The sequence below is a fragment of the Caretta caretta genome, chromosome 5 (genome assembly GCF_965140235.1).
Source record: "Caretta caretta isolate rCarCar2 chromosome 5, rCarCar1.hap1, whole genome shotgun sequence".
NCBI classification, from domain to species: Eukaryota; Metazoa; Chordata; order Testudines; family Cheloniidae; genus Caretta; species Caretta caretta.
In genome coordinates this window covers 58,980,334-59,005,661 of record NC_134210.1, presented here as the reverse complement: position 1 = coordinate 59,005,661, position 25,328 = coordinate 58,980,334, and the positions used below count along the sequence as shown (strand labels likewise).

Here is a 25,328-nt window from a genome sequence, read left to right as displayed (position 1 = left end):
TTGATAGACATAGGCTACAGAGAGACTGAGAATGACTCTATAATCTAGTGGTTAGGGCACTCACCTGGGATGTAGGAGACCCAAGTTCTTGTTCCTCCTCATTTTTTTGTGAGAAAGGACTGATCTGGTTTAGGCATCTAATTCCAGGTGAGAGTTCACAGTCATATATCCCACAGAGAAAGAGGTGCTTCCCATGAGGGGCCTACCTGCTTTTGAGGGACAGGGCTTAGTCTCCTCAGCATTTCCTATTGGCTAACTTAGGCTGCTCTCAATTCAGTGTGCTGGCCTTTGTGAATCCTATTCTTAGGTACCTAAATCTGCCCATGCATTGTATAGGAAATCTGGTTGCCTAACTCAGGGTGCTGGATTCCAGTAGGTGACAGGGTGCCTAAAAGGTAGGTGTTGCAATGCTGTGTCTAAGTTCCTTTTGTGGGTCTAGCCCCAAATATTTTAGGATAAAAAATACATAGGAAAATATCCAAATTTGCTAGCAGATAATTTGCAAACAGGAAAAAAAGGTTTAATTCATCAAATAAATGATTTGTTATGAATTATTTACTCAGGTCTATTAATCTTCTAAACACACACAGAATAATTATTATTTTCTTTATTTTTTGCATATGTTGTCTAATTAACAAATAACATTTTCCAGGAATACATAGCTGCTGAAAGATGAGGTACTCCGAGGAACTTCTGGCTTTTTCAGTCCATTGAGGATTTAGGAGCCATTTTTTAGAACTCTTTGATTCTTTATGCTACTGATGAAACCTATTTATATTATCTAACCCAATCCCAAAATCTCCCTCTCTCTTATAACACTTTTCTCTTCTTTCTACCAAAACACTATTAGAGCTTGAGCAAACATTATGGTCCAAACAGTGCCAGAATAAAACCTTGTAGAACTCTACACGAGAGCATGTAAGCAATTTCCCAGTGCTACTATATACAGAGCTATATCATGGTTATACAGACCATATTACCATTGTATCTGAGTGCCTCATAATGGTTAATGGATTTATCCTCGCAACAGCTGTATGAGGTAGGGAACTGCTATTATCCCCATTTTACAGTTGGGAAACAGAGAAACTGAAGCCCAGATCCTCAAAGGCATTTAGGCATCTAATTCCCATTGATTTGGGCGTGAGTGACTTGCTCATGGTCACAGTAGAAACCTATGGCAGAACATGGACCTGGACCCAGGTCTCCTAAATCCTAGGCTAGCATCCTTACCATTGGATTGTCCTTCTTCTCAGAGACCTCTCAGAAAGGAAGTAATGGGATTGCTCAATAGCAACTTATGAATTATTGGTGTCAAAACCATATTGTGGTCAATGGTCATAAAGACTGACAGCAGTTCTTCAGCCATCTCCAAAGATGATAATCAGTCAACATAGTCAGTGCAGTCTCCATTCTAAAATCAAACAGAACAGAGTCAAAGAGACTTATGGTCTCAAGACACTGCTGGAATGCTCTACCTGTAACATTCTAAACAATCTTACCAAAAAAGAGGAAATTAAAGAAAGGGAGGCAGCGCTTCAGGAGGTGGTTTAATGAGCAAGGGTTGCTAATGATTGATTCTTTATAGAAGCTAGAACTTCACCATTCTGCAGGGAAATATTGACTCCAATAATGACCACAGTGCTTCCTTTCTGGCTTGCATCAGCAAAGAAGGGCATATATCTAAGTCACATATCATAGTCCACACTTCCCCCAGCACCTCCACGTGAGCAACAAGTGGCTGAAACTCAAGCAGAGGAAACTCTACTACAATGACAATCATCTTGGTCTAAATTCAAGCTTTCATATATACAACATTTGAAAATTCCCTACAGTGTGAAACACTTGTCCCTGTTACACAATGTAAATAAGCCACATTAATCAAGCTGCTGTCCACCAGAACTGTTCTACTGGTTAAAATTTTAAGAATCCTGTGGTGGAAGGGAAGAAATCTTTCTTTGCCCTTTGCACAGCCATGGTAGAAATATCAAAAACCTGTTATGCTATAATCAGTCAAGATTTTGAATGAGATTTAGACCAGTAGCATTCTGGTCATCTTCTCTCTCACGTCATCAGTGATGGGTCATCTGGATATCATGGTGACCTGCAACTTAAGGTATAGGTTTTGATCTATGAAGCCTTACACGATGTGGGCCCTGCCTATCTTAAGCCTTATCTACATTAGAAAGGGTTTGCTGATATGACTATACTGGCACAGCTATACCGGAAAACCCTCCTAGTGTAGATGAAGCTTATATTGGCAAAAGAGTTCTTTTGTCAATATACCTTACAGCAGTTCCCCAAACAAAATATGCTATATTGACAAAAATACTTTTTTTTGCAGGTATAAATGTGTCTGCACTAGGACTTTTGCTGGCATAGCTATCTCAGTTAGGAGAGTGATTTTTTTTAACAAGCCCAACCAATATAACTATGCTGAGAAAACTTTTTAAGTGTAGAACAGGCCTTAGAAACTCAATGGGATGTAGCCTCTTAAATCATAGGCACGTTAGAAAATTTTACCCACTGTCAAGTATCTTAAATCCAGATTAAGTATTTTTTTAAAGGATGGGTGGGGTGGAAGCTATTCTATCTTAATAGAAATGTTTTCATGGTGACTGAAGAGGTGTTAAAAAAATTAAAAACAGAAACATCTGTCAGGGGGCCAGGGAATGGGTATTGTGGAGACAGATGACACTAAACAAGCAGGTGAATGGGGGAATATTGTAGTGGGAGTTATGTGGAGAAAGATATGGGACTCTGAGGTTGCAAAGGGCAAGAGGCAATGATTGTTGATGACAGATTTGGAGGACAAGTGTGTAGGAGGAAGACTGGTAGATACTAAGGCAAGCAGTTCACCATATTTACCACAAGATGGCATAGAACATAAATATTTTCAACAGCCAGGAAGAAATTAGCATAACATCTCAAGGACAAAACAGATTAGAATTTACATGAAGGCCAAATATTAATGACTTATTGATTTATTTATATGTATAGGCATGCACACACACAATGCCACTAAGCAAAGCTGTTGGTCTGAACTTTATTTCATATATATGCTGAAATGAATCAGATACAGTAATGACTTTCAACATTCATCAGTCTGTTTAGTGTTACATATTTAAATTACATATAGTATTCACAATGGTAAGGTAATAGATGGGGGTGGATGCAAGTCTGGATAGAAGCAGGTAGGGAGTGTGAATGGAAGGGTGGGAAGGTGAGTGGCATCTTGGATGAGAGACAGGTGGAAGGGCTTAATGAGTGGCAAAGCAGCCCAGAAGGGAGTGAGTGTGGATGAAGCAGGATGGGAAGAAGAGGGGATGGGTATCTAGTGAGTTGGGAGAAAGGCTAAATAGCTGACAAGCAGAGTGAATAGGTGGCAGGTTGGGAAGGGAATTGGATGGGTGAGTGACAAACTGGGTGTGTTGTATCCTTGGTGGCAAGCAGGACTGGATGAGAGGCAACAGAGAACTAGAGAAGGTGCTAGGTCAGTAGTTCTCAAACGTTTGTATTGGTGACCCCTTTCACTCAGCAAGCCTCTGCGTGTGACCTCCCCCCCCCCCTTATAAACTAAAAACACATTTATTACAGTATTGCCAGTCCCAAGCATTCAAAAATCATAGGGGTAGGCCTCAAAGAATCATGACAGTTTTCTTAAATAATACACATTGAGCTCATTTTGTCTTCAGACAAATTTCTGAGCCTTTAGGGTGCACTTGGATCACATTTTCAAGCTTTTTTCCACTACCCTGAGGGCCAGAAATGTACCTTTTAACAATGAAAGATGAGATTCTTACCTAATCACATGAATCCAAGACCTGGTACTTTAAGACAAACATCTAATATCCTGGGACTCGGAATCAGGCCTGGAGTAATCAATATGCACTTGCACAGGGCTCATCTCAGGACGGCTGTGGGGGGGGGGGGGGAGGGGCAGGGGAGCCAGACCACCAGATATGGATGGGTGATATGGTAACAGGCTAAACCTGAGTGGTTCTCGTGACCTGGTCTATGGGGTTGTAGCACCTCTCAGGGTTGACCAAATTTGAGTGAAGGGAGTGGTGTTGCAACCTGGCAATGCCACTCACTCAAATTTGACCCATGTTGTGTGAGTGCAGGGCAGGTGATGGGAGTAAGTGGAGCCGCTGGTCTGCCAGGATAGGGCGGAGCATCCCTAACCCAGGACAGGAGTGGAGCACTGAGTCAGGGAGGTGTCAAGGAATAGCCAGGAAGGTCCTGGGAGTAGTGGGTGAGGGGCTGGGGGCAAGGTATTGGGGGGGGGGCTACAGGTTGAGTGGGAAGGGAGTTGTAGAGGGCTGCAGGGAGATTGGGAGGGTGTCAGCGGGAGTGGGAGATGTTGGAAACTGTGACTAGAGGAGCTGAGTTGTTGGGGGCTGCGGTGAGTGGGAGTTACGTCAGGGCTGCTGGGACATGTGGGAGAGCTTTCAGGATAAGTGGGGGCTGATGCAGGGTTGTTGGGGTATATGTGAAGTGGTAGGGACATTTAGGTATCTGCGTGTGAGGTGCAGTATGTATGGGGCAGGAGTACTTTGCTGAGCCGCCCCTGTGGACGTTGCACAGGGCTAGCAGAAGCTGGAGCAGAACTAGAGCAGGGTCGCAGTGCCACTCAGATTTGGATCAGCTACCTTTCTGTCATGACGAATGGGCCGGTGGGCTAAATCTGAGTGACGATGGGGAAGAGCCCAAATTCCTTAGTGCACAGGGCCCCAAAAATATTTTAACCTGACACTGTTGGCAATAAAATTAGCAGACTTGCGATTGTGCCTGCCACCACCAGTGGGAGCAGATGCAGCCACTCTCAAGCCACAAACTCGATAATCTTCAGGGAGTTGGTGTAAGAGCCTGGAAGAGGCAGAGGGTGGAGTCAGGGTACTGAGAGCAGAGGGAATGGGGGAGAAACAGGTGGAAAGGTTGCTGGGTGGAGAAGACGAGGGAGGAGCGTCACTGCTCCAGGCTTGGAAGCCTAAGGAGACTGCTGTGCGTCAGGAAAGGAAAAGAGCCACTTTCTGTAGTGCTGAGATGTAGGTGGCAGGGGCTAATGGAGTTTCAGGGATGGAATGTTGCATGGACCTGGTCTCTTGTGGCTCATTCCAGACTGGCGTATAACTGGAGTATATGGGTATGTCTCTAATGTAATCCATGGTGCGACTGGAGCTTGGGCAGACATACCTGCACTCGTACAGCTAAAAATAGCAGTGTAGATGGGCCAGTGCAGGCTTGAGCATGGTCTGTATAAGCCTGCCGGGCAGCCTCAGGACCTATTCACATTGCTAGCATGCGCTGTACCCCACGCTGCCACATCCACATCTACACTGATATTTTTAACCAGGCTCGCATGGGCAAACCTTCAGTCACATCTTCCACTGCAGTGGAGACATACCCCATGTTCCATGGCTTAGCTGAACCTGGAAATAAGCCTTGTCTGAGCAAGCCAGCACAGGAATTTGGGACTGGCCCTGAAAACTGGCCCACTTCACGTTAACTACAATTCCTTTTAAAAATTGAAAGAGGACATTTTTTGTTAAATTTACCCTGCAGTGTTGAAACCCAAAACACCAACAGTGTAGTGCATGCAAATCTGAAAGTTTCAGAGACTATCAGTCTGATCCTGAATTCCTTGGTCCCTTTGGATGGTCCACTAACTTCAATGGGTTCAGTCGCGGGCTGCATCTCCCAAGAGATGCAACAGAGCAGGAGCAGCCTGGAAGGCCTGAATTCTGCCTGCAGCCACAGAGGCTGCTCTAACTTTCAGCATCCTCTGTTTGGCTACCCACAGGTTCCCCTCAAGCCCAAAATAGCCTGCCCCCAGCATGCCCCACTTGGCAGCGGGTGGTGGGAGGGGAGGGGGGAGAGCAGTTTAGGGCTGCACTTGCAGTTGGTGGTACTTGGTATCACTCCAACATCTAACAGGACATTTGATCTTTCTCAAATGACCAAAGCAGGGAGCCCAAATATACATACAAAACACATCAACAGTGAAGGAAAATACATTCGAAAATAAAATAATAGAGCAGCAAGTGCTATGTAGTCTAAAAAATACTGTGGGCTTTATTCCGTTCCCATGTAGGAAAAAAACACGAGAAGAACTTCTGTGGAAGGAAATCTCTATAAATGTTGTTCCATTGGACTAGCAGGAATTTTCCCCGTGTACAAGCCACAGGGCTTGCTCTCAAACCTGGAAGATCCCAGTGGATCCGTAGGAGATTAGTGCCATGGGGCACAGCTACATGGACTTCTCCTGGCCATGGTTGCCCCCAGAATCCCTGGAGGGAAACCACAGAAAAGACAACACAGCCCAGGTTGTATTAATTTTTCTGCCTGATCTTTGTGGGAGGGGGCATCAAGGTAAGAGTATACATGGCCCAACCAGTCTTCAGCTACTGTCCCAGAGCAGACCTGAGACCCATAGAGGGGACTCTGAGGATTCAAGGAGGGGAACAGACCCACTGAAGCAGATGACCATCTCCCTTCCACATGGAGAGGAAAGATCTGCACATGGAAGAAACTGTCTGCACACATATTTGGGAGTAGGGGAACAAAACCACGAGGAAAGGGATGAAATACCATTGCAAAGTATCTGTGTAAGTTCCCCCTATTTACCACAAGATGGTGCAGAAACATAAAATGTATTAAGAGACTGGAAGGAAATAGCACAAAGTGTCCCAAACTAAACAGCATGAGAATTTCCACCAGGTGTCGACCAAAGGAAAATGCAAAACACTTACTTAAGAAAATAATATAGGCACAATGCTACAAAGCAAAGCTGTTTCTCTGAACTTTATTTTAGATACATAATTCACAGAACCAGAGCAATATAACTGTCAACACATATTAATCTAAAAAAGAACAGGAGTACTTGTGGCACCTTAGAAACTAACAAATTTATTTGAGCATAAGCATCCGATGAAGTGAGCTGTAGCTCACGAAAGCTTATGCTCAAATAAATTTGTAAGTCTCTAAGGTGCCACAAGTACTCCTTTTCTTTTTGCGAATACAGACAAACACGGCTGCTACTCTGAAACATATTAATCTGTTTAACATTAACCATTTAAATTACATATCACGCTGAAATGCTTATTTCAATAAACAAGGGACTAGAAAAAGAAATGTAGCCTTTAATTTAATCTAGACAATTTGGTCAAGCAATGGCAATATTCCCCCTACTCCCCCCCCCCCCCCCCGCAATCAAATGTTACTGTATAACAAATACATTTTAAAATGTGACAATAAAAACTTCACCCTGCTTGATGTTTAAAAAGTTGTTTTGCACAATGCTTTTAGATGCACTAATTAAGGCATGCCTGATGCTTATGTTTCGGGTTGCTTTTTTGAAGTCTTTTAGCACACAAATGTGCTATATTTTTTTGAATCCATGCAAGATATGTGGAACGCTTTGCTTAATTTCAGAAGTCAGTGTTTTAAACTTTCTGTTTTTTCATCTATATATCAAGTTGCACCAGTTCTCATAGAATCTTTATTTTTTAAAAAATCTGTCTGATACATAAACTCATGCCAAACCTTTTTGGGGGATTTTAAACTCAGCTGTATTCCTACAGGTGGCACAGGACACAGAAGTAGAAATAATCTGAATGAAAATTGTAGATTGTGTCTGTAATTGACCTAATTGTGTGTAAGGGGTAAGCACGGAGGCTCCCTTTTCCTGTTAAAAATCAACTTTTTTTTTAAATTGCAGGAGTGGTCAGAGAAATCACCAGGGGAATAGGTTGAAATTATGTGGGGTTCTTCTCTTGGTCTCCAGCACCAGATTGAACTGAATGGGAAGGATGGAAGAGGGATTTCGCTGATGCTGGTGGAGTTCATCCCACTCTCTGGCTGGTGCTAAACCATTACTGTCAAGATTGACTTTTATTCCTGGCTCATTGAAATACTCTGAACTGAAGAGCAAATATTTTGCCTTCTGGAATGCACCAGATGAATTAAATGAACTAGCCAAAATCTCTTCTTTGGGATGAAGGATGTCCCAGACCCCCAATATGTGCCTTATTTCTGTCCAAATTCCCTCACCCCCATTCCAGCACAGCATTACCCAGAAGCAAATGCTTTGGGAGGTTTGGGCTTGTGGCTGTGTCCTTAATCTGCTGTTTGAAGCTCTGGCTCTCAGCCCACTCTTTCCCCTATCCTTACTGCTATAATAAAATGCTGCACGCCTGCTATTAGAGGTTATTTGGTACTAATCTGCAGGGCTTGTTAAAAGAGTTGAGGTTAGCGAGCACATCAGGGGAGACACACAATGGAGAGGACACTAGCTTCTGCTCCACAGCAGGCTCGTCTTCTATGCTACACCTATAAGGGAAGCAGCAGCGGCCCGCTCATGCGCACTCCGGTTGTTTTTCACAAAGCTAGTCTTAAGTGAGCTGGCAGGCTGCAACCAGCCCGTCTTTGTAGAGAGACCACAGAGCTGGATAGTAGCTGTGAACAGCATCTAGTGCTGTTACTTTTTAGCAATCTCAATGAAGTGTTTGTAGAGAATACACTGATCCTGCCTGCAAGCTTTTTGCACGGCAGAGGTATCGATCAGTGTAAAGTGAAGATCACATTTCATATGAGATCTTGACTTCCGTTGTTTTTTTTCTTACAATATATTTTTATAGACTTTGTTATAAAACATGGTGCTGGGAAAGGTGAAGAGTTTGACAATAAGCTTTGACTGTCTCAATGACAGCAATGTTCCCGTCTATTCTAGTGGGGACACAGTCTCAGGAAGGGTCAATTTAGAAGTTACTGGGGAAATCAGAGTAAAATCTCTTAAAATTCATGCAAGAGGACATGCAAAAGTACGCTGGACAGAATCTAGAAATGCTGGATCCAACACTGCCTATACACAGAATTACACTGAAGAAGTAGAATATTTCAACCATAAAGACATCTTAATTGGGCACGAAAGAGGTGAGTCATTTTATTACATTGGTTAAAATTATATACAGTCGTTTTGGATGCAAGAGGGTACGGCTTTGTATCTTGTTAGTTATTACAACCTGTTTATTTTTAAATGTATAGGTATTAAAAGCCAGAACAAATACGAAAGTAAAAGTGCAATGCTTTGTGGGATTTAGATTTTGATTATACGGACATTTACTGTTAAAACTGCATTGAGGTGCATCTGCAAAGTGCCTAAACAACAAGACTTTTTCCAACTACCTGCCCTTAAACAGAGCCTCTTTCATACGCACTTCCAATGCATGGGGATTTCATTTTTTTAATGTAAAAACACTTTTGTCCTATGGATCTGATTAGACATTAGGAGGCTTTTGCCTCCCTAGGGATTAAGAAAAACTGGAGCAGAAATCAGATGTAAATTATTTAGGGGTGGTTGGGTTTTTTTGGTAATCTCATCATACATACTGAGATATAATGAATGCATAGAATTCTGCTTTTGACATTTACGGAAACAATCCCAATTTTCAAATTATATATTGATAATCCTTCAAGGATGGATAATTGTTGGCAGATAAAGGATTCCATGTGGTTTATTTTGACATATGCAGTCAGCACTCCACGTGTGTTTTTTTTCCCTTTGCTTTAAACAAAGTTAATAAAATACCTGAATTTTTTTATACACTAAATGTCAGTGAGACAGCTGTAAAGAAGTCTGTCTGAAAGGCCATTTAGAGTCCATTATTATATAATTAGGCCATCATTTCTAAGTTAGGGAGTTCTGGAACCTGCATTCAATGAAACCTACTGTGCTAGCCCAAATGGAAATGAAAAGTACTGTGGAAAAGGGTCTAATTTAGGTTAGGAAAAGGGAATAAAGCATTTTCAAGAGAGGAGTGGGTCTTCAGATTGTTCATCTATTGTTTGGATGGTTACATTGTGGAAGTATAGGAGACTAAGCTTGTTTTTCTGAAGTTTCCACCCTTTGTTAGAAGCGGTTCAATCCTGTTTGGGACCAGTACTGGGGAGTGGGAGGGGGTGCTTATTCTCCTCTTAGCAGATTGGTTTACACGCGTCAGGTGATGGCGATGACTTAATTCCTAGCACAAGAAAATGATGTTAGAAGTGTTCATGTAATTTTCTGCTGTTCTCTCTTTTTACATCTATATGCAGTATATTTGCTGCAGAGATGAGTGTATGAGTAGGGTATTTTCCCCCTTCCCTCCCTAAGAAATAAATATCAGTAAAGAAGTTATATAGTGTATGTTGCACTGACCCTAGATCAAATATTTTACACAGCCATGGAAAGGGTTTCAGTTACCATGGAGGAAGCAGGTAGATGTAATTGGTAGAGGCATAGAGGTAAAAGGCTCTTTATTTTCCTACCGTGCAAACATTTCATGCATGCAAAGTGTATTTGCCTTCTCCCCTATTTGCAATCCCAGAATTCCCCACCCCCGTCACAGAGAAGTGCAAAAATATATGCATGCTTCAGAGCAGAGTCTATGATCACAAGTATGTCCACAGAGGTTCCCAATGGCTGTTTCAAACGCAAGAATGACTTTGCATGTGTGACTATGTACCTCAGGTGTCTCTCCACCAGTACCATTCACATACCTCTGTTTTTGGATGGGAAGCAGGAGACGGAAGGTGGAGTAAGTCTGCAAATGAGAAGCACTTGTAGATAAGCGCAGTGTGTGTTTGCGTAAACGCCGGTGATTTGTGCATTCACTTACACTGCGAGCTTGAAGCAGCTCAGTTATCCGCACCCTGTGCAGCTCAGCCAGGGACTGCTGCTACACTGCACTCTGCGCTGACTGGAAAGGGACTTTCAAAGATTTAGCTCTGGCGGCACCTCTCAGCCTAGCCTGGTAATAGAGACCACGCCCAGTGCTCACTCAGTCATTGGCCTAGTGGGGTTTGTTAGCCTGTTGCTAAGGCGATGCCAGCCGCTAATTGGAGGGAGGGAAGCCGGGTGGAGCAGGGGTGGCGGAGGAGGACGAGGACGAGGATGTAGCTAGCAGGCTCCAGTTAGTCCCGGGTCGCAGCGTGCGGTGGCTGCTCGCTGCTGCCTGGGGCTGGAATCCTCCCGGGGCCCAGGCCCCCTCTCCCCAGCGCTGCGGAGCGGTCGGGGCCTGATCCCCGGGGAACTGAGAGGCTCCACGGTGGGAGCAGGATCGGGCCCTCCCCCGCAGTCTCACTCTTAATGCAGCCGTTCTCCGTGCGGAGGGTGGCAGAGATTCCCTCCCCCCCCCCCCGGCGGCTGGTCCGGTTGCGGCCCCTCGGGCTAGACCCGCTCTGCGCTGCTAGCAGGGCCTCGGCCCCGGGCAGGCGTGAGGCCGAGACTGGAGCGGCTCTAGCCTGAGTACAGCGACCCGCGTGGCTTAGTCCCGGGCTGGCGGGTCCGGATCGGGGGGCGCCCAGGGATCCAGGCCACATGGGGGTGGGGGATTAGGGAGAAGCAAATCTCCCCCCCCCCCCGCGGGCCTGCTCCGGCGCCCCCTGCCCACGCTTCGCCCTGGCGAACCAGCGTCCGGCTCTGAAAGCCCCGAGGCGCAGGGCTGGAGGCCGGCGGGGGAGCCCGGCCGGTAGGGTGGCGTTAGTGGGGCGCCGGGGCCCAGCCGGGCTGCAGTTTAGCTGCCGGCCCGCGTGGTGTGGGCTGGGATTTGGGTCCCTCCCGGCCCGTGGGGGGAGGCGGCACTGGGCGCCCCGCAGGCAAGGAGCACGGCACGCCGCTGCCAGGCAGCGGGCGGAGCAGAAGCCCGGGCAAGGGGCGCCCCCGCCCCCCCCCCCCGGCCTGCCAAGCTGGGTTGCGCGTGGGGGAGGTGCTGAGCAAACGCGCTCCTGTAATGTATACGGTATGTATATGAGCGGCTGGCTGGCTGGGGAGCTGCTCGCGCCGGTTTAGGCCGGTCCTCTCCTGCTCTAGTCTGGTCTGTGATTGACAGCTCAGCACTTGTTTACCACAGCTTTGCTGCTGCTGCTGCTGAGACTCAATGGGAGTGCTGAGCTGGCAGAAAGGAAGAGAAGGAGAGAAACTTCAGTGCCAGGAAATGATTAAAAAATAGAAAAGGATAAAGACTAAAATGCCCTTGTGAAAATCTAGGATGCAGTTTCTGGGACATTGAATGCTGGAGATGTGCATAAATCTCCCTTAGTAGGTGTAGATGATCTGATCCTGTAGATATTATACCTTTTTCATACCACTTTTGGTAAAGTGGAAGTCAAGAGTGCAGGGGTGTGAAGGACTCTCTCTTTTTCTGCCCCCTTTTTGGGGGGGAGCTATCAATCAGGTATATCTGTATTTGCCACAGCCTGTCAACTCACTCAATTTGCATTTAAGTATTTATATTTAAAATAGGCTCCCCTCAAAATGAAAAATTTGGCTGTTTCTCAAGTTTTATAGTTCACAGTAAAATACAATTTGCTAGCACTTCCAGTGTAACATCAATGAATCACAGATAAGAACAAGGAAGGTCAACTTTTCTGGAACAAGGAAAACTCTGATCCTCCCTGAATACCTATCTAAAGTTAAACATTTCAGATGGACTGGCTTTAAACAATGCTGATTATTTTGCAGTAGGTAGCCACCCTTCCACACCCTTTGATTTTGCTAGTACTTCCCACATCTCTTTACAGAACAGGATATTATTTGAGTCTAAGTTCTGAAGTCTGTTGCTAGGTAGGAAATAAAAGGAAGATGAATTGCTAAATTTAATCTTCTGGCGCAGACTCCATATTCAGTATAGCATGGGATTACTTTTTGAATATCATTAAGCTATTTCATTTAAGACACCTAGAAATTCTATTTGAAAAGTGATTCCCATTATAATTTTGTAATATGTTTAAATAGACGCTGGAATTGTAATAGTCATAGCCAAGCCTACGTTGAAATCAAGAATATTGTCTATTAAAATTGTGGCTAATATGCTTTTATGTAAACTGATTCTAAACGTGTTGCCTATATTTAACAATTTTTTGTTTTATTGAATCCAAATAGATTGTATCTTAGTAAGAAATATCACCATTCTTAAGAGCTTAGATGTTAATCCCTTACAATACAAACAAGAAACCTATGTAATATACTGTGGTGTGTAAAAAGTTAACAGATGGAATAGCGTACTGTGTTTTTCCTTTCTAGATGATGACAATTCTGAAGAAGGCCTCAACACTATTCATTCAGGAAGGCATGAATATGCATTCAGCTTTGAGCTTCCACAGACGTAAGTACCACATGTAATACCAATGCTGTATGCAATAATGTTGAAATATATACCCTTATGAAAACAAGCACTCTATGGAAAATTCCAGTTGTGAAAAAATGAAAAAAAATAAAAATAAAACCCTTTTCAATGGTGGTAGGGATTCCACTAAAACATGCTACAAGAACATAGTCCTATTAAACTATTAAAGAGGTTATTTTTATTCTAAATGGCAACATTTTGAATATTAGGGCTGTTAATTGAAGGGAAGCAATCATTTCCTTTTGTGAGCTGTTGCAAATGTAATGTGTGCCATTTAGTCATACTATGCAATGTTTTACTCGCTATACAGAGGGTAAAGAAACCAGTTGACCACTGGACCCTGCAAAGTTTCTGGGATCACTTCCTGCTGAATCCAGGTTCTACTGGAGCCTTGTAGATAAGCAGAGTTAGTGATAAGATAATTTAACACTGATCTGTTTGGGTTTGTTTGGAACAGATGTGACAGAGTGAACTACATCTAAACAGATGGGGATAGACACCTTTGAAAGTTTAGACTAGTAAATGGGGGCGAAGGGACATATATATTCCAAGAGGGTGGTTATGCAGAAAGCAGGGTAGAAACAAGCAGATGGATAGATAGCAGGGAACAATATTGGGTCAGGCAATGTTAATACTTTAACAAAATGTAATCTAGACAAGGAAATGGGATGTCCCTCTTAGAAAATGCTAAAATGTACATAAATGCAAATATCCCAAAAAATATGGGAGATCTGAAATTATTTATACACAGGAGATTTCAACATCACAGGCTTAACTCAAATATCAGTGGATACTAAGTAATGAGAGAGAGAGAGAGAGAGAGAGTGATCATAAAAGATCAGGAAGAACAGAAGCAGAGAGATGGAGACTTTCAATATAAAACAAAAGTACAGAAGTAATTGAGATAGGATATCCGAACTTGCGTAGTATTTATCCAAGGTTTTCTAACTTCCACATTAAAACCAATGAAGTGCCTGATTATTAGAGATGCTGAGCACGTGCATTTCCTATGGCTTTGATGGAACTTGCAGATGCTAAGCACTTCTCAGGCTCAGTTGGATTAATGTGATACTGTTGGAAATGCTATACTATGACTAGAAACACATTCAAAAAGACCCCTCTGGAATTCTAGGCACTGGGCACTCAGATGAGAACATCATTTATCAATATCTAGAATGTTCTTTCGACTCGAATCTGTCAAACTGTATTACACAGACTCTGCTTGTGTGTTCACAAAATTCTGTTCTCATTTTGCGAAAAATGTTTTTCCATTCTGTAATTGGGACTAGACTTTAGGAAAGTAATCAAGAAGTAAACATGATATGAGTGAACAACCTGAGTAGTAGGTTTGGAATTCAAAAGCAGTGGTACTGTACTTAGGAGATATAGGAGTTTGAGATGGAAGAAAAGTAAATTATTACAAGATCTGGTCAAAAGAGTCTCTCCCGCCACTCCCTCCACCCCTGTGTTAATGACTTAAAAGCAGCCATGAAATTAGCTCATGATGAAGAACTTTAGAAAGAGAGAACTGATAAAAGCCTGAAGAGTAACTTAGTATAGTGAAGTGGAGGGTATAAAGATATAAAAAGCAAGAAATGGTATAAACTCACTGGTTAAGTGCTAAAAAATAGGGTGATGATAAGAAACAGGAATGATGGATAAAAGCCTTCAACTTGGGTTTTAATAGCACTGAGAAAAAGTAAGCACACTTCTCAGATGTGCAGATAGGTGTCAAACTGTAGGTTGAAAGAAATTACTCTAGCACTGCATAAGGACAGTGAGGCTGTGTTTAATTCCTGTTTTTTTGTGTGAAATTCTAGGATATAGAAATACAGAAGTAAAATTCAGGAAATCAGAATACTGCGGATTTGAGGCTCTTAGTTATTTTAGAATGTTAGAGAAATACAGGGATTGGTCAGGTAGGTTTTTGGAGTGTCTAAACTAGGTTGTCTTGAGCTAAAGTCAACTACAAGAACAAGAGGTTAAACTAGATAAGGAAGAATCGGACACGATAGGAATGTAGGCACAATTAAACTGTACCCAGAGTAGTTAATGTACAAAATAGACTACCACAGATAGCAGCTGGAGCAATTAATACTAATTTTAAAACAGTTGTTAGCCTTACTTTGTCCTAGAACTTAATATATTCCAGATTTAAAAGTAGCTTCTTGTAAGTTTAAAGGAAATATGTATCCTGGTGGCATGTTCCAGCAAAATTCCTATGATAATAGTGAAAATTTCAACATACCTACTGTAAAATGAATTAAAATTCAACTACAGAGATTTTTTCTCCCAAACTTAATCCCTTTTGAAATATGGAAACTTTGCAAATAAGTTATGCTTAAATATTATGCAGCATAAACAATACAGTACAACTTATTGATTCTTATTCTGATCAGTTGTATCACTATTAGAAAGAGAGTATAAAGATTTACTCAATTTTGACCTTTGTGTCCTGCACAGACCACTTGCTACCTCATTCGAAGGCAGACATGGCAGTGTGCGCTATTGGGTGAAAGCCGAATTGCACAGGCCTTGGCTTTTACCAGTAAAATTAAAGAAGGAATTTACAGTCTTTGAACATATAGATATCAACACTCCTTCATTACTGGTAAGAATTAACAGAATTACTGATTGTTTTGTTTTTTTGGCATACAAAAAAAGTATAACTGAAACAACATCAAAATCTTCAATTTTTACTAATATGCTCGTTAAACTGCAGCTATGCTTTAAATACCAGATTTGAGCAACTCATAATAGCTGACATTTTGAAAACTAATTTCAAGTACTTGGAGTTGCTTATTTTTAAATTATCTACATTTAACTTAAGCTGTGAACTGCATACATGATAAACTATGAAATCTCTCTTTCAAGAGAAAATTGTATTAACTGTTCTTTGTTGATTTTAATAAAGAATCATTTGTTTTCTGAGAAGCAGTGTTACTCCTATGAATCTTTCAACAACAGACTGCTAACTTAAAAATGCAAAGTAAAATTGTACTACAGTGCATTATTCATAACTTCAATATGGATATTGTCTGCCAATGGGGAGAAATTATCACAATTCTGTAGAATATTTTTCTTAAATTTTATTTTACTAAATTATTTGGATATTGCATTAAGATGTTTTCCATGAGGCACTCATTTCAATCTGGCCTAAAATCCCTTTTCTTTTTTGCTCAAATGGCAATGTAGGCAATAAAATAAAGTCCATTGAAATAGGTTTCTTTTGTGTATGGATGAAAAAAATCTGATTTTTCTTAGATGATTCAGTGGGCTTTGGATCAGGGTCTTAACCCTAATCTCATGTAAGGCAACAACAGAAATACCATTGATTTAGATGGGAATGGCAGCAGGATAAATCTAGAAGGAAAGGAAATGTTAATATTCAAGTAGTCAAGGTTTGGGTTTTTTATTTATTTTGCAAAAGTAAAATGGAATGTGGGAATATGTCTTAATTACAGTTTATTATATAGAAAGTAATACTGACAGTATGTTGTGGAAATATGGGCTAAAAACCACTAACCGTCACATATACAGTATTTTCTAATTTAAATTAAGTCAGAGTTGAGGATGAGCATGACATGGGTAGCTCTTTGGTTAATTACCACCGCTAGTGCTGGGATGACTTTTTAGGACAAAACTTGCTTGCTTTACTTACATAATACTATTGAAGTGAACAGGACTATTTTCATGAGTAAAACAAGCAGCAAGAGTTGGCCTTTAAACTCCAATGGTTATTCCTCTATGTTGACTAAAAGATATGTAGAGCTACTTCTGTTCTGCACTGAACCCACATTTAATCATGGGTATCTATTATTGTTCTTTTGCAGTCACCCCAAGCAGGCACAAAAGAAAAGACTCTCTGTTGTTGGTTTTGTACCTCAGGCCCAATATCCTTAAGTGCCAAAATTGAAAGGAAGGGCTACACCCCAGGTACGTAGCAGAACAGTTATAAAACCAAAAGACTTATTTTTTAAAAAGTACCCTTTTACATGTATAGCATATGTAAATAATATGTACTTGTGAGAATAGTTTTAATCAAAACAGAACGTGCAGTAGCTGTCTTCAAGTTGTTATAGTACATAAACTGCACATTTTGTGGTGTTTGCTTATGTTGTGCATGATTCTGTTTCTGTTGAAATCAATGGGTGTTTTGCCAGTAAGTTCAGTAAGAGCAGCATCTGGTCCATTGTAACCATGTTCAGATTGCTATATGATATAACAAGAATAATATGAAATTCGGTTTTGTTCCAGGTGAATCGATTCAGATCTTTGCTGAGATTGAAAACTGCTCTTCCCGTATGGTGGTGCCAAAGGCAGCCATTTACCAAACACAGGCATTCTATGCCAAAGGAAAAATGAAGGAAGTAAAACAGCTTGTTGCCAACTTGCGTGGGGAATCCCTGTCATCTGGGAAAACAGAGACCTGGAATGGCAAACAGTTGAAAATTCCACCTGTTTCCCCCTCTATCCTTGACTGTAGTATAATCCGTGTAGAATACTCACTAATGGTAAGTAAAATGCTTAGATTGTCTCAAAGCATATATGATATGAATAATTTTCAAGGCGACATCCACACAAGTTTGAAACAAACTTAGATATTTTTAGCTAGTTGGCTGTGAAACCTACATATCTTCAGCAGTAATCTTTGCTGCATTATAATGAATAGTTTAAGTTCCATATGCACATCACAACAGGAAATTTACTAAGGGTGATTGGTTAGAACCAGGGCAAATCTTAAAATATTTGCCTGTCAGCTAAGCGGATATATAATGTAAGCGAAAGACTTGTGCAGCTGGGCTCTGATGCTGAGAGATAATGAGAATCCTCAGCTTCCATTTATTTTGGTTGGACTTCAGGGAGGTCAGCACTTTTCAGGATTGAGCCAAAAGGAGGAAGAGAAGCAAGACCCATGTGGATCTTAAAGCAGAATTTAGCTCACTAAATCAGACAAAGGGCTCATACAAAACCACAAAGACCATTTGTTTCAGGATTTAATCATGGTCTTTCTGTCACTTTTTAGGTGTATGTTGATATTCCTGGAGCAATGGATTTATTCCTTAATTTACCACTTGTCATTGGTACTATTCCTCTACACCCATTTGGCAGCAGAACGTCAAGTGTAAGCAGCCAGTGTAGCATGAATATGAACTGGCTTGGTCTGACACTGCCTGAAAGACCTGAAGGTAATTTGACAATACAACTCCCAAACAATTCACTGTTCTCTTGATTTTTTTTTTTTTTACCTTAACACTTCACTGATTTATTAAGACCTAGATAATCCACTCCCACAGTAAAAGACACAGGGCAAGAGGAAATCTTCTCAGGGTTTCTACCTTGTTGAGATCCCCTCCACATTATTCTACCATGGGGTTAGAGTTCCTTTTTGCCTCCCCTATCTGCCCCAACAACTGGCAGGTTCAATGGAATCAGTGCACACGATGTACAAAAGGACAGGGCCATCTGTGTGGAATTTGAGTACCTCCACACCTGCTCTGTCTGCGGCAGCACAGCTCACTGCAGCTATGCTACCAAGATCTCATTGTGACCCCAGGATCCTTGGTAGCAGATGCTTTGGGGAAATGTAACAGTCTATATTCCCTTTTTTATGGGGATTTTCCACATGACTGGAGGGGGGAATGATGTGCATCCCCATTCCATCCTTGGGTGTACCTAGTCTTCAGCCCAGCTCCCAGTATGAATCCCAGCTCATGGAGAGCCCCTGTATGGGATCCAGAAGAATGGAGGTTACCCTGCTTCCCCTTATAGAAAATGTGGGGTTTCCTGTTTGGATTTCAGGGAGACAGTCAAGCCAAAGTAAATGAAAATTCTCAGCATGTCTTAGTATAAACTTATTTTCTTAGTTTTAAGTTAATTAGCATGGACTGTTGTTGCACACAAGACAAACTAAAACACTTCTCACTGAGCACTTTTACCTACTAGTGCAAATTATAAAGTTTTTAATATTTGTTACGTTATGTATTTTGACATGCATAAGAACTGTTGTTCGAACTGCGTGTACCTTTTTCCTACAGCACCTCCTAGCTATGCAGAAGTGGTCACAGAGGAGCAAAGGCAGTCCAGCCTTGTACCCATAGCTGCTTGTGATGATTTTGAGAGGGCACTTCAAGGACCATTATTTGCATATATCCAGGAGTTTCGTTTTCTGCCTCCACCTCTCTATTCAGAGGTAAGCAAACAAAAATGCAGTTAGCCACAACAGTCTGTTTTGCGTTTTTGCATTCTCCATTCTAGTGGAGAAAGTTCAATAAGCAGAAAATGAGAACTTGTGTTCTACACCCTAAAATAATATAAATCACTAAAGAAAAACATGGAGCAAGATTTTCTTTCACTTACTTCAGAATTATGCTGGTGTATTTCATTCACTTCACTGACTAATGAAGATTTACATCAGTGTAGCAGACAGCATAATCTGGCCTATAAAGTGGTAGCTGCAAGTTCTTATCTCTACTTAAATAAAATGAAATCAGGCCACTTTTTTTTTTTTTTTATTTCAAGGTGCCTACATATGGATTTAGAGCTTAAACTTAAGACACCTACCTCAGAAAATTTTGGCCCTAGTCCTATAGATCCTTTTTTTTTTTTTCCAGAGCTCCCAAGCACCCACCTTACACTAACGTAAGTAGGAGAGGTATTCCTTATGGTCTTTCAAATTTCTTACTGGAGTGAGCTGATTATTCTTTAATCACTTTTACTCTTGTTTCTGTTGGGCCAGTAACCTTGAGTCTAATAGTAAATCAGGACAAATAATATTTATATCATCAGTCTTCATCTTATATCCCTTGATGTAGGCTACCCTCAGTTTTCACCATGTTTGAAAGGTAGTATATTCAGCGTGATAGTTTATGTATGCTTCGGATCTCTTGAGTGTTAGCACAAGTGTCTGCCAAGGGGCTTCTAGTCTCTTAGGGGCTAATTCCATCAATTTTTTTGCAAATTATCCAAAATACTGATTTTTATACTGGAATCAGGTTCTCTTTTGTAATTACCTTTTACAATACAATTACATTTGTAATATGTCCTTTGACTATCAGTAGGTACTTCAGTGGTATGTAGAAAACCATAGTTTGATAGGAAAGGGGGCAGAGCTGTATTGGTCACTTTCTTTTATTGGATTACTAACATGTGATTCCAGTTTGGCCAGTTAGGCCTAATTGGACATAGCACTAGGTAAACTTAGCCACAGCACTAGGCCTGTGATTCCAGTTTTAATTCTTTTGGTTGGTTACCATTCAAGTACTGAGTTGACTTTTGTTTTGGTTTCTTGTTGATTTGGAAAGCATTTAATATTGTTTAGGTCCAGAATATCTAATCCTTCAAATTAGTTTTTCTGCCTGCCATCTCAGGTCAGCTAATGCTGGCTATTTGGCTTGTCTCTTCCTATTCTCTGTAGTCCCTCTGATGCAGGGCTTTCATAAATCAGAATCCACTTTTGTAGAATAAAGCTTCCAGCTGAGAAGTGACATGCTTGGCTCAGGCTGATTTAAAATCTGCCTTAAATACAAGATTCTTCAATGCCACTTGGGATGGATTTTAAGCTTTATAAAACACCCTGGAATGAGCAGACAGTATCTGTGCCTGTTGAGTGATGTTTGTAACTGCAAGAAGGAAAACTATTCTTCTTTTATTCTGCACAAATACTTTTATCCTTTGTTAACATGTTACCTTCTTTAGCTGTACTTTTGTCAATTCTACATTATTAGTTTAGATTGTAGAATGGTAATACTCCATACCTGGAATACTAACAAATCAGTGGTGTTTTGATTTGTAATGCTGAAGACTCCAAACCAAGGATTTTGATCCACTATTGATTTGGGTATTGTTGATCCATTTTTCATGAAAGGAGCTCAAAACCAGATTTTCATAGATATTTAGTTGCCTATATATGCAGAGAGGCACCTAGTGAGATTTTTTTCGAAAGGTCATAAGTTTGACTCCTATTCATTTCTTAAATAGTAGTGACAGGTGGCAATACTGTACATTAAAATATATATGTAAGATAACTAAATCAGGCATTCAGTTTTTCTTTTCAAGATAGTATGTTACAAAAAATGAGAAGCAGGGAGAGCAAGGCTACATGATCTTGAAACACCTCAATGGCGGAAATTGGTTAACTGTCAAATTGTTCTAATAGTTCTTGACCAAAACTAAAATGACTTACTGATAATTTCTCTACCTTTTCAAGCAAAATGTCTGCATTTGATAAATCAGTGGAGTACATCAGTATAAGTTCATGAGTAATATTCAATGATAGCATTAGCAAGAAGTGTTTTGTTTCATATATAAAATATAATTTAAGCAAACTATTCAGCACATTTCAAATAACTGAAAATTGCTTGTGCCTTACTAATGACACTGTGTAATGGGTTTTTTTATCCAATAATTTTCATTGTTTACATCAAGGATCGGCAACCTTTGGCACGCAGCCTGCCAGGGTAAGTCCTCCTGGTGGGCCGGGCCGGTTTGTTTACCTGTCGCATCCGCAGGTTTGGCCGATCACAGCTCCCACTGGCCACGATTCGCCGCTCCAGGCTAATAGGGGCTGCGGGAAGCGGCGCAGACCAAGGGATGTGTTGGCCGCTGCTTCCTGCCAATATGGGACATTGGTCACCTGATCCAAAGTTCATTATAGTCAGTCAGCTAGTCACTTTCTATAGACTTTAGTGACCTTTAGATTGGGCACAGTATTTAACTTTTTTTTAAGTTGTAAATTAAATTTCTATTTTTTTTCCTTCTATTCAGATTGATCCAAACCCAGATCAGCCCACAGATGATAGACCATCTTGTCCCTCTCGTTGAAGGAATTATTCACTAGCTGAGTTGATTTGGATTTTTAGTCGTTATCTCTGCCGTGTTGAGGATCAAGGCGTCACATCAGAGATATACTTTCAAAGGAAGTGGTATTGCTCTTGCCTGTAAAACGGTGAATACGTGAAAACAACCTGTGACCATGCTTTTGAAGCCTACAACATCATAGGACTGCTCCACATGCTTGAAGACCTGAGCTTTTTTCCCTTTAAATACTGGCACATAACTAGGAGCAGCCTTATTAGCCTATGGTAATGTGTCAGAACGCTCACCATGTTGTAAAAGAGGGATGACGTCCTCTTCTGATTTGAAAATTTGCACATGCACATTTCTTATGTTGTGCGGTTCAGTGTCACTACAGCTTTTTCTCATTTTATGCTGGACTGTTACCCCTTCTAACTTGTTTGTGGTCTGCACAACAAGGAGCAAAAAGAAAGCTTTGAAAACAAACTTTAAGATGACAAATGCACTGACTTTTTTTCTTTTAATTTAATGTAGCCTGGACTTTACCTGCATATGCACATGCTCAGAATTGTCCTAGTAGACTGATCGTGTATCACCTCTTCAGCTGTGGATTTATTTACGAACATCAAATGCCTTCAAGCCAATCCTTCTTGCTGTATGTTTTGCAGCCTACTGTAGTAGATAAGCAACAGTTATATGGGGAAAAAAAACAGAAGGAGAATAATAGACTTCTGCAAGATTGTATACCTTCTTGATTTCTTAAGAATTTGTTGCCTTTCTACTATTACCGCAAAGAAGCATTTTGTTACAGACTGCCTAAAATCACTTAATCTCAGGTGAACTCATCACTTGCCAAACCCTTGGAGAGCTGTGTGTGTTTTGTTTTGTACTGTTACTTTTTGTTTTGTTTTTTTCCCTTTGGTTTTTATTTGAGGGGGAGATTTAGAAAAGGGACATGCCCATAAGTAACAAATGCACCCTTTTAATCTTTCTGCAACTTCAGAAGAGATTGGTCAAGTTTTTGAAGCTTAAAAGAAGGCAGCACCAGCAGACACCAGCCAGCAGTTAAGGAAGAGTTTAAAACAAGAAATAGTAATGTACTGTCCATGATTCATAGTGAGGTTTCTCAACTAGTGAGGGTGGAAAGGGAAATTGAATTTATTTTTATACATAGTTACTTAATCACCAAATCTATACATATATAGTGAATTTCTAGTCTAAAAGTATATTTTAAAGTGCAAGAAGAGTATAGGGTTGGTGAAATAGCTCAGTTTTTTGTGCACTTTGTATTGTGTTTATCTTCAGGGTTTACAAAATTGTAAAACAATAAAAGATTCTCAAAAATGAAACTGGGCCAGGATATCAAAATTACCAGCCCTACTAGAATATTAGCTAGCAGAGATTTGCCTTGATGATTGCATTCCCTTTCATGCCCTCAAACCTAAAGCATGTAGCCAAGCAAAAGGATTGTAACTGTACAGCCACGTTATATGTAGAAAACTTCAACTACTTGAAGACTGGGGGGCTTCCACCCTGCACAACGTGGAAGGGGTAAACTGTCAAGAGTATTTGGGACAAGGGCAGAGAACAATTGGATCCATTAGCACAAGTATCCGGATGTAGGCACTAAGAATTTTGTAGGTTCATTTGCAAAAGCTGTTCACGAATAAACTTTTTTCAGAAAGAATTCAAGCACGATTTTTAACAAAAGTAGTGTTTCTTGGGTTGGCTGTTTAACATTCATGTCTATTCTATCATTTAATGCCATGTATTACAAAGTGGTTGAAGATAAAAGTTAAGTCTCTGGCATGGTGGAATGATGGAATGCTGTCTTGCTTTTAAGGCTTTATAAAAAACAAAATAGGCTTTTCCATAAGTGGCCTTTATAAAAACATGGAAAACACTTCATGTTTAAAATGACAGGGTGAAAAAAACCCAGTGAAAATATGAGTCACGTTTTAAGTGATTCAGTTAAAGGGTTTGGGCTTCAGCAGGCAAACTGGTATGCTGGATAATAAGGAAGTTGAGTGAATATTTTTTTTAATCTTACTAGACCATTTTTTTGAATGTCCCTCCGCCACAAAAAGGAAGAAAAACTGTTGGGTTTGTTGGCATAAAAGGGCATTTGGTGGTTTTTCCTTTTTTTTTTTTCTCCTTTTTTGTTTGTTTGAAACAGACTAGGGAACAATTGTTGGATATGCATAGCATTAAATACTTATCACAATATAATGAAAAATGACATACAAAGCAGGATTGACCAATATCATAATTGGCGCTGCATCAAAGTGTGATCAGATTCAAAGTTCTAAAAATGTCAGTCATTTCCATTAAAGTATTTTACGCAATTCTTTAGAGGCATTATTTTCTTCTTGTTATATAAATATTGGTCAATTCCTGATCTAAAACATGAGTTTCACAGTTGTTAGCCCAGTATTCAAGATAGATTCCTGATTTTTGAATTAGGAAAAAAATGAGTAAAATCCAAAATGTTAAGAGAAACAAAGTGCAATATTAAATGTTTGCTTTATGGATTATATTCTATGGCTGTTTGTACTTTTTCAGTTTGGTGCTGAATATGTCCTTGTAGACTGATTTCAGAAAAAAAGTGGAAAACAACTTAATTTTTCCTATTGCTCTTCCTTGTGGAAAATAAACTTTTTTTTAACAAAAAAACCCTTTTGTCTTGAGGTGCTCTATGTAGACAGCTACAAAAGTTTTTTGCTATGAAATTATTTGAGAGAAGACATGAGACTTACCACTTTACTATTTACATGACAAGCTGGGAAATTATAATCATAGGGCTCAGTCCTGAGATTGTCTTCAGTTTGAACTACTTATAGATATTTTTATTTAGGTCAGAAGGGACCATTATTATCATCTAGTCTGACTTCCTGCACAATGCAGGCCACAGAATTTTACCCACCACTCCTGCAAAAAACCTCTCACCTATGTCTGAGCTATTGAAGTCCTCAAATCGTGGTTTAAAGACTTCAAGGAGAAGAGAATCCTCCAGCAAGTGACCTGTGACCCATGCTACAGAGGAAGGCGAGAAACCTCCAGGGCCTCTTCCAATCTGCCCTGGAGGAAAATTCCTTCCTGACCCCAAATATGGCAATCAGCTAAACCCTGAGCATATGGGCAAGATTCACTAGCCAGATACTACAGAAAATTCTTTCCTGGGTAACTCAGATCCCACCCCATCTAATATCCTATCACAGGCCATTGGGCCTATTTACCATGAATATTTAATTACCAAAACCATGTTATCCCATCATATTATCTCCTCCATAAACTTCATCGAGTTTAATCTTAAAGCCAGATCTATCTTTTGCCCCCAATGGTTTGAGAGATCAGCCATTTAAACACCAC

At 40.7% G+C, this 25,328-nt stretch overlaps 1 protein-coding gene across 2 annotated transcripts; it reads left to right on the top strand.

Moving 5' to 3' along the window:
- The first annotated feature begins 8,399 nt into the window (after positions 1-8,399).
- ARRDC3 (arrestin domain containing 3) lies at positions 8,400-24,632 on the top strand. Of its 2 annotated transcripts, XM_048850175.2 has the most exons (8): positions 8,400-8,931; positions 13,061-13,142; positions 15,627-15,774; positions 16,997-17,099; positions 17,421-17,677; positions 18,190-18,352; positions 19,202-19,356; positions 21,930-24,632. In XM_048850175.2, the coding sequence occupies exons 1-8, from the start codon at positions 8,652-8,654 to the stop codon at positions 21,984-21,986; spliced, it is 1,245 nt and encodes a 414-aa protein (XP_048706132.1). In that variant the 5' UTR covers positions 8,400-8,651; the 3' UTR covers positions 21,987-24,632. The 2 variants fall into 2 exon arrangements, with proteins under 2 accessions (XP_048706132.1, XP_048706137.1); XM_048850180.2 differs by lacking the exons at positions 8,400-8,931; positions 15,627-15,774 and having other exon boundaries at positions 13,058-13,142.
- The last annotated feature ends 696 nt before the right edge of the window (positions 24,633-25,328 follow it).

What these genes read in the sequence shown, in the direction of transcription:
- ARRDC3 (XM_048850175.2), top strand. Translation starts at nt 8,652, where the DNA reads ATGGTGCTGGGAAAGGTGAAGAGTTTGACAATAAGCTTTGACTGTCTC. An exon ending in CTTAATTGGGCACGAAAGAG is followed by an intron (nt 8,932 to 13,060) that starts GTGAGTCATTTT and finishes TTTCCTTTCTAG; the next exon opens with ATGATGACAATTCTGAAGAA. An exon ending in AGCTTTGAGCTTCCACAGAC is followed by an intron (nt 13,143 to 15,626) that starts GTAAGTACCACA and finishes TGTCCTGCACAG; the next exon opens with ACCACTTGCTACCTCATTCG.